This window comes from Danio rerio, chromosome 5 (genome assembly GCF_052040795.2).
Source record: "Danio rerio strain M-AB ecotype USA chromosome 5, GRCz13ab, whole genome shotgun sequence".
NCBI classification, from domain to species: Eukaryota; Metazoa; Chordata; class Actinopteri; order Cypriniformes; family Danionidae; genus Danio; species Danio rerio.
This window is the reverse complement of record NC_141025.1, coordinates 25,553,270-25,562,935: the sequence shown is the minus strand read 5'-3', so window position 1 is coordinate 25,562,935 and position 9,666 is coordinate 25,553,270. Positions and strand designations below refer to the sequence as shown.

Sequence of the window (9,666 nt, the reverse complement as noted above, 5' to 3'; positions counted from 1 at the left end):
TAAAAGCTTGATTAGTTGGTTCCGGTGTGTCTAATTGTGGATGAAGCTAAAATCTGCAAGACACCGGCCCTTCAGGATTGAGTTTGGGCATCGCTGCCCAAAACTGATCGTATATGTAAAATGTCATACAATAATTTTGTCTACCAAAAGTTACAAATATGCAGGGGTGTATTAGTCACCAATAGTATCTGAATGCAGATTATACAAGGCAAGCTGATTTGTATGTGTGTGTGAATTATTGTAATATTTAACACTTGCAATTACAACGCCCCAACATCTACTTGTATGAATGGTACTTAAAAAATAAATAAATCAAGCACATCTGCACTTGTATATATTCTTGAAAGTATTGTGCTATGAACATACACAAGGGTTAATCAGACGAGGCAGCAAACGGGTAATCAAATTCTGTCACCCTCCTCTGTTTCTCAAAAAGTTCACGTTTGCCTTTCATTTGTGTCTTGTTTATACTGCAGAAAGCATATGGGCACATGTGGAGATACTGTTACATTCAAATCTGTTTCACACAGAAATCAAACTAAGAATGTATATGTACTGCAGTTTAATGTAGATCCTTATATATCATTTCACAATAAACACTGCAAATGCAAATGTTTTCATATGACTTTATGAAACTTTTATCTTTATTATTAATAAACAACTTTACGTTTATAATGGCATTCATGAATTCACATTATAAAATGGGAGTAAACTATAGAAAACAATATAGTATTTTAACCCTCTTTTACTAAATCATGTCTCTTATCAACTCAGCAAATTTCATTTTCATGTTTAGTTTACAAACACTGCAGTACTGGAAAGAATTAAGACAAATAAAGACTCTTTTACACACAGAAAAAAAAATGAATAATTTGTCCAGAATCAACACAACATTAATGAATAATTCTTAAAATTTTATCATCGAGCTATAGGACAACATCAGACTGCACTGATACCAATTACATCTACATTCAAAATATTATACGCTTTCAAAAGTGGTCTATGTTTATCTCTAAACAATGAAATAGGCTCTATATTGACATGTTCGAAACTAAACCAGTGTCTTTCTTGACAGCTATATGCATTGGGGAAAAAAAGGTTTCGTTAGGAGCCATTGGAAATTTGTTCATTTTCTCTTCAACTTTGTCCCTTTATTAAGTCGCCACAGCAGAATGAACCGCCAACTTATGCAGCATATGTTTTACGCAGTGGATGCCTTTCCAGCTGTAACCCATCACTGGGAAACATCCATACACTCTCATTCATACACATACACTACAGACAATTTTACTTACCCAATTCACCTATACATGATATACATATACATAATTTCACCCACATGTCTTTGGACTTTGGGGGAAACCCACACGAACACGGGGAGAACGTGCAAACTCCACACAGAAATGCCAAGTGACCCAGCCGATGCTCGAACCAGCAACCTTTATGTTACCCATTGCGCCACCGTGATGCCCACCATTGTAAAATGTTTACATAGATCGGAAAACAGAATTAATTCACATTGTGTGCAGGTGTCTTAAACCAGTAAAGTACAATTCGGATAAAAAGCTGTAGGATAACTTAGAATTAAAGCTCAGCGTTTTCGTGAGGTCATTGCCAATAAAGAGTTAAAATGGCAATGCTTTAAAGAACACAAATCAAGTTATAATGCAAAAGAGTCGAAAGAACCGATTCACTTAAAAATTTGGGAGCTGGTGTGTCGGGTTCAACCAGGGGTTCAACGTTTGATCTGATAGGGGGCAGTAGTCGATCTCTGCCGCCAAGAACAGTCAGGCGCTGAAGAGGAACTCTGGCAACGTCATTTGATGACGTTTCACGAGTAACGTCAGAGGAAGTTATTCCAGTAAATTCGCGTTAACTAACAAGTTAAAACCTTAGAGGCTATACCTATTCAAACGTTAAAAACAGGGCAGGTTTTAAACAAAGCGTCGACCTTTTCCCACCAGCACGATGATGATGGACGAGGACCAGCCGAGGACGTTGTAAGTGCTGCTGCAGTTTAGTCGGCCGCTTTACGAAGCCAAACTCGTGTTTAAACACGTTTGTTTAAGCGGCGCAGAGGTCGCAAGCACAGTACGCCAAACTTCACATAAGCAACTCGAGCACGAGCCCGTAAATGACTCTTTTTGTTATATGCGAAGTGCGATATGTGCGTCCATTTCAGTATCTACTGCACAAGCCGGTTAAACAACACCAAACTGGAGCAGCGGAACCGAGCCTAGCATGGGTGGCGGTGAAAAATACGGTGTTTGCCTCAACCCACTATTCATTTATCCGGTTATATCCACATGGGTGAACTAATCAGTTCGCATCCCGAATAACGTAGCTAACTTGCTACAGAGGCTTTAGCTACAAGTTCCGTTTGTAGCGCACGGTTTTCGTTACCCAAATAGCTAACTACTAACCGTAAAACACTTAAAATTCTACTGTTATATCCCTCTTAGGGCCCCTCTTATGCTTTCTGCTGTTGAAAGACTGTAATAAGTAAGACTATGTGTGTTTGTACGTGTATTTTCTGTCATGAAATAGCGTTGGAGCTGTTGAATTGTGTTAGCTGCTCGCTCTCTTGCGCTGAAAACGTGGCAGAAATGAAACCCCGCGGAATGCACTGCTGGCGTGAGGGATGGAAGAAAAACTCAACGCGGTGACCGTGTTTCTCAGTTTTCCCTGTGCTCTCCTGTTTTTAGGTATGTCGGGAACCTCTCCAGGGATGTTACGGAGGCCCTCATCCTGCAAGTGTTCTCTCAGATCGGCCCCTGCAAGAGCTGTAAAATGATCCTTGATGTGAGTTAAAAGAATATCCGAGATACAAGGATCCCACTGTCATTTAAAACCTGGATTCTTCTACAAATGGGGTTTCTCTGGGCTGCATAAATCCTGAAAACGAGGAGAACCTTAAACACTCACGCTTCTTACCATGTTCCTGGCTAACTTAGTGTCTGTGATTTTTATTTTTATAAATGTATAAAGTTAATTTATTTTAGGTTATAAAATGGTCTCATCAAAATGATTTTAAAACCAATTACATACTTTGATCACAAACTACATGGGATATTTACCCTAAATTAAATGTAAAGTAATTTTTATTTATTGCTTTGTTGTGTAATGTCATACTTTGGTAATCAATAAAATATCTTATTGATATTGGACATGCAAACATATAGGTGTCATTGTCCAGAGCAAGCAGAAGTAACTATCATTTTATACTAAGAAAAAACGTGCAAACTTCCTCACCTTCGCAAACAAATTGAATCAGCTCATGTGGGAGTTCATTATGATTTGCAGTCATAAAAAAAAAAAAATCCAAAATTTTCTTCTAAAAAATTAGTCAGCATCTTAGATTAATGATTAAATGAACATCATGTTTTATTTTAGATGAGCTATCACCCTAAGGTCATGATGATTAATTTATTTTAAAAAAAGAGTGAGAATCTTGGATGTCCTTAACAGCGTTTTGGCAAATTATTATTTTTTTTTTCTCCAGACAACTGGAAATGACCCATACTGCTTTGTGGAGTTCTATGAGAACAGACATGCTGCTGCAGCTCTGGCTGCCATGAATGGCAGGAAGATCTTAGGAAAGGTAAGATTATTAAAAAAAAAACTGAGTAGACTGAATATGGTTTGAAATGAAGCAACTTGCTAAATGTGCTATCAGAGCTAACTAAATACACTGGCTGAAATTAGATGGCACATTTATAGTGGTAACACAAAGGTACGTTGCTTTTAACCTGTGCATCACATCCTCTTTTTTTAAAAATGCATGTCATCAGCAATTTGCTGTATTTTGTAAACATTTTAAAACATTTCAAATTGAAGTTTTAACTGTATTTCTTGATTACATAGTCATTTGAGCAGAACACATTTCTTTTAAAGGCTTATGGTTAGTTTGGATTAGACTAAAAAAGGAATACTTGTCCTTTACTTTATCATCGTAGCACACACTTCTGTCTTTTTACCTATGAAAAACCTTATAAGCTGTACGTATAACCATACAGGTCAACATCTAGTCGTGTCCACTGTACATGCTCGTAACTTTACGTTTATGGTTTCATTAACATATAAAAAGAGTTCAGATGCAAATACCTCCAAGTGCTGTCTAAAATTTTATTCTAAAAAAATCAGCATTTTACATTTTTCTTTTTTTTAATAATTTTACCTATCACAAAGAATATGTTATTTTCAGCCAGTTTTAACATTAAATATTTTAAATAAACATAAGAGGCAGAGGAGAATGCTTATTGTATAAGAAAATTCTAGATGGCACTTAGAGATTCTTCCACCTGAACTCTTCATATGTGTTTAAATTTAGCTGAAAACACTATGGTTATATCAATGAACATTCATATGAAAAATATTTATTCCTTGCAGCAAAACCCTACACTTGTTTTTTGGAGTCCCTCATTACTTTTGTGGCGTTTCAGATGTCACAGCATGTGAGAATGTGGCACTTCCTTTTTTTTCTCTCTGTTTTTAGTCGTCATCTGAGCACTGGGTGACATTTTTATTTTTAATCTCTCCATGTACACGCCTTATCATATATACCTGCTGTACCAGGCCTTCAAATTTAGCAAAAGCCTTAGCAAAATATATTCAGTGCAAATATTTTATCCTCAACAGGTAATGGACCAATTGAGGAGTAATACGAGTTGATAATATCACTCTGTTGTAAGTCTCTTGCTATTTAGACTTTTTTTTTACCATTTAGAAAATAAATCCAGCGTGTATGTAACAGTCCTTGTTTCTTTTAAACTTAAGTGATCAATGTTTTTAATTTTATTTATTTTTTTACTTTTACTGTCAGATTATTTATTCTGCGTTTGGAGGCTCATCACATTATGTGGCTAAGTAAGATGAAGGTTATGTTTGATGGTGGCATTTGTCTTAACCTACCAGTCTCTGCTTTTTCATAGGATATGAAAGTCAACTGGGCCTCAACGCCAAGCAGTCAAAAGAAAGACACAAGCAGTAAGTGCCCTTAAGCAAATCATACATTTATAAGATCTAAAAAAATAATGCATAACTTCATTGTACACAATTACAATCATGCTTATGAGATGCCTAAGTAACTTCAAAACAATATTGCAGATCATTTCCACGTCTTTGTTGGTGACCTGAGCCCAGAAATCTCGACAGATGATGTCAGAGCAGCATTTGCTCCATTTGGAAAGATATCGTAAGGGGAATATTGTGTAATTCAAGTGCTATTTTAAATTGTCACAAGGGGTTAGTTCACCCAAAATGATAAATCTGCATTTCAACTAAACGCTGTTCCAAGCCCATAAGAAAATAATTATAGTCATTCATTTGATCATTTTTGGAAGATTTTTGTTTCCGCTCAAAATATGGCCAACATGCTATTTTACAATTAAAAATAGCTTAAGAGTAAGAGATCAAAACACAGATCCATACACATTGATAAGATTAATCCTAGCCTACTTAAGACAAACCCTTTGATGATATAAGTGGATTTAATTTAGGTTGTTACTTGTACGCATTGATCACCAAACAGTATTTTCAGCATTCATAATTGGCTACAGAAGCATAGTATTGCTTGCTTAATGCATAGCCAATAGCACAAAGCACATTTGAGCTTCCCTTAGGAATCAATGAAACTTTTTCTTATGTGTCAGTCAGGTGTTTTTGTTTGCTAGTCAATGAAATCAAATGTATTCTTTTTAAAGCATGAAGGGACTTTAAGTGGAGGGACAAAAGTCTTTCAGATTTTCTGAAAAAAAATCTTAGATTTTTCCGATAATGAAGTCTTGTGGGTTTAAATGACTTGACTCAAATGTTGAAAATGTTCATTTTGAGGAGAACTAATCCTTTGACATTCAGATTCTTACTGCGTTTGTTTTTTGTAGTGATGCCCGCGTGGTGAAGGATCTGGCTACAGGAAAATCTAAAGGATATGGTTTCATCTCCTTCATTAACAAATGGGTATGTGTTTGCATGTTATTTTTAAGCAGCAAAGCTTCATGCAACATGATTTGAATGCCATCTGTTTCTTTATGGCTTTTTTATAGGATGCAGAAAGTGCTATTCAGCAAATGAATGGCCAGTGGCTGGGCGGCAGACAGATCAGAACAAACTGGGCCACAAGGAAGCCATCAGCTCCCAAATCAAACAATGAAGGTAAGTCTGTTTAAATTTAAGTAATGAACAGTGTCTCTAAATGATTGTCTTATGTAGTTATGCCTTTGGTCTTGTTGATTTGTAGTCATGTCATTATTTTGTGTTGTATTACTATCAAACAAACTTTATATCTTTCTTCTTAAGGAGCCAGCAGCAAACACTTGTCCTACGAGGAGGTTCTGAACCAGTCGAGTCCTAGTAACTGCACCGTTTATTGTGGTGGCATTGCTTCTGGCCTTTCAGGTTTGTGCAGCTGTTTAAAGGTTGTGTAAATGGTATCTTGAAAAAAAACAGGTTTTGCTCATGTTGTCATTAAATAATCTGCAATTGAAAGTTCTAGATGATTGTGGTGTTTTAATATTTTTCTCATTCACTGCAGATCAGCTCATGAGACAGACTTTCTCTCCGTTCGGCCAGATAATGGAGATCAGGGTTTTCCCAGAGAAAGGATACTCCTTTGTGAGGTATGTGTTAACTGCATTCGGTTTAGACTTGATCACTTAATTAAATGTGAGCGTTCACTGGTTGAAAAAATGTTTTGAGCTTGACAGCTTGTCAAATCTGGACCACTTTCAGATGCCAATGCATTTGACTGGATTGCCTTTAGTGTAAATTTGTATGGTTGATCATTATGAGGTGTACTGTCAGAAAGCATACCAAAACTAGTTATGTATACTTTAACACTTTGATGTTGCCCTAAAATAAGAGGGAAAAGTCACAATGACAGCTCAATCACATTAGGGGACTGCTAATGATTAGGTCATTGAAATACAAGTTAATACCAGGTGGAGACAGGTCTGTGATTTAAAATCATTTATGTATTTGAAAACAAATCCTTTTTCTCTTACAGGTTTGATTCTCATGAGGGTGCCGCTCATGCCATAGTGTCTGTAAATGGGACATGCATTGAGGGCCACACTGTGAAGTGCTACTGGGGCAAAGAAACGGCAGATATGAGATCCATGCAACAAATGCCAATGCCCCAGGTACCCTTTTAGCCGTGACTTGTGTAGTAAAGTGCCATTCTTATGAAGTATTGCAAACTCGGATGACTGTCTGTTTTCTCTATTCCACAGCAGAATAAACCCACTTATGCTGCCCAGCCCTACGGACAGTGGGGACAGTCATATGGCAACGGTCAGCAGATGGGTCAGTATGTGCCCAACGGCTGGCAGATGCCCACTTATGGTGTCTACGGGCAGGCCTGGAATCAGCAGGGATATAAATAAGTACAAATTTGGCTGATTAATCCCTCAGTCCAATCATTAAACCCCACTTCAGTGTGGCTTCTGCCCAATGGGACTCACCATTACACCAGTTCAGGGGTTGTTGAAAGGGCTGTATTCAGCCCACTGTACATTATACTCAGACCATTAATTTGGAAGGAATCCTGTCTTTTGTCCTTTTTCTTTTTGTTTGTTTTTAGGCCCCAGGATTATTCTTTTTTCTTTCCCTTTTAAAAAGTACTGCATTTCGGGGACTTTAATTGTCTAGTTTTGCAACAGATGGAATGTCTTTTCAATATGTTGAATCTGCAGGTTCAATTTAGCTCACATCTCAAACGGTGTAGAAAGTTTGAGGTCTAATATACTGCACTCTTTTTATGGAGTTCTTGTCTCTAAACCTGATTTGTTCACAAATTCTTTTCAGTTTTGTTCTGTCAGTACGGCTATGCTTTACCTTTATTTTTTACTAGAAATGTTTCAAAAACTTGAGACGTGTGATCTTGTTGATCAAATATATATAATATTTTATCTCGTGACACCTATTGATAAAACAAACACATTCTGCATATACAGAGGAGATCAATCTGTGGCCTTGAACACTTGAGGTTTCAAGAACTTCTTGATGATAAAGTTTTGGACTATTACTAAAGCTTTTAACAAGTTGTATTAACAGAGGTGCAGAAAACATGCTTCCTTTTTGTTCGATTTAGACTATTCATTTTGTAACATGGAATTGTCCGCTCAATTTTTAAAACCTTTTTGTTTTGTGTTTTTACAAAATCACATTTGCTCGGATCTGTTGAGGGTGAGACAGCACAGCAGCCAGTCATTGGCAATAGCAGTGCTGTAGCATCTGTGTAAAGACTTTTTGTAATTGTGTAAAATGAAGTTGTGAATTATTTCTTTAAATCTTGTAAATTCAGGGTTTGTTGAACATCTGTAATGTAATAATGTTGCATGGACATTCTGAGCTCTGTTCTTGTTACAATCTCTTATAAAATCCGTAAAAAAAGTGTTAGAGTTACTGAGATGCGATTTCATTTTAATGCTCCCTCCCTGTGATTTACTCTCAAGAGTCACTGCTGAATATACAAGCCAAAGACATTGACCACAACGAAGTGAGATCTTGCATGCTTCCACCTTGTTGTATTGAGATTGCAATGTCAGTGTTTGCTAGAGGTGTAATATGGAAAGGTGAAGAAATACGAGATGCTCCTGGGTTTCAGCCACACGCTCTCGACTTGCTCAGCCAAATTTACTGGATAACGTTTTTCCTCACTGGGCCCCAAAACTGAGTCATGATAAAGCAGACCAAATTAAGAAATGAGCAACTCTTTTATTTCCTTTTCTTTCCTTTTGGTTTCTTTTGTCATGTAAATTTATCAGCATAGTTATTTAATGTCACTTTTTTTCTATCTAACTAGAATTTTGTTTTTTTAATTTGTAAAAAAAAATCTAGAGATTATTTTGAACCCCCCAATTATATGCTTCCATCTAATGTTGTTCCATTTACTCTGTGTAAAAACACTTAATAATAACCATTCAAAACTACCTTTGGTTGTCTTGAGTGTTTCATGTTGGAGTATTTAACAGTGTTTCTTTACAATTGTGGTAATACATGATGCTTTTGAGGGGGCACACAACTGTTAAGAGTAATATTCTTGACATTCTGAAGAATCATTTATTACTATACAATGCTCAGCATAATCGAGTTCACCCCATTTTGAAAATAAATAATTGTATCCATTTTTCAGTAAATATAGGCAATGTATTTTGGTGCATTTAACTAAGATTTATTAAACCTATTCAAATAATATTTTAGTCACCAGACATATTTACAAATTGAAAGATAATACAATTACATTCATGCAAAATATTGAAAAAATTACAACTTACAAAATTTAAAATAAATTTTTCAATAAAATGTTTGAAATTTGGGTGTTCTAGTTTTTTTGACCGTTATCGTGAGCTATTTTGTCAGATAAGTTACAGATTTAGCTTCAGTACTGACTAATGTGCACAAATATAATATTGTATAGCTTCCTATTAAAATATGAATTTAAAAGAGAGATTTGTAAGGAGTGTGCTTGTATATGCTGAGCACCGTATAGACTTTGTGTATTGCCATGTTTTAATTTATAGTCTAGTGATTATATTGAGACTAGTTCATTCTGCTTTGACGGCTCTGTTTAAGAGATCCTCTTGTTAAAGTCCAATCCAAAGAGAGCTATTTTGGATAACAGTAGGCACTGTTTCTGAACTTCCCTAAACATTTTCTTCTGGGAAC

At 36.1% G+C, this 9,666-nt stretch overlaps 1 protein-coding gene across 3 annotated transcripts; it reads left to right on the top strand.

Annotated features, from left to right (window-relative positions):
* Window positions 1-1,825: 1,825 nt before the first annotated feature.
* On the top strand, window positions 1,826-8,930 carry tia1l (cytotoxic granule-associated RNA binding protein 1, like). Of its 3 annotated transcripts, none has more exons than XM_087251276.1 (11): window positions 1,826-2,000; window positions 2,706-2,802; window positions 3,503-3,601; window positions 4,932-4,986; window positions 5,107-5,194; window positions 5,883-5,958; window positions 6,045-6,153; window positions 6,298-6,396; window positions 6,533-6,617; window positions 7,004-7,139; window positions 7,233-8,930. In XM_087251276.1, the coding sequence occupies exons 1-11, from the start codon at window positions 1,969-1,971 to the stop codon at window positions 7,380-7,382; spliced, it is 1,026 nt and encodes a 341-aa protein (XP_087107402.1). In that variant the 5' UTR covers window positions 1,826-1,968; the 3' UTR covers window positions 7,383-8,930.
* The last annotated feature ends 736 nt before the right edge of the window (window positions 8,931-9,666 follow it).

Excerpts from the sequence above, each read along its gene's own strand:
- tia1l (XM_087251276.1), top strand. The coding sequence starts at position 1,969 with ATGATGATGGACGAGGACCAGCCGAGGACGTT. Across the intron at positions 5,959-6,044 it reads TCTCCTTCATTAACAAATGG|GATGCAGAAAGTGCTATTCA; the intron begins GTATGTGTTTGC and ends GCTTTTTTATAG. Across the intron at positions 6,397-6,532 it reads CATTGCTTCTGGCCTTTCAG|ATCAGCTCATGAGACAGACT; the intron begins GTTTGTGCAGCT and ends CATTCACTGCAG.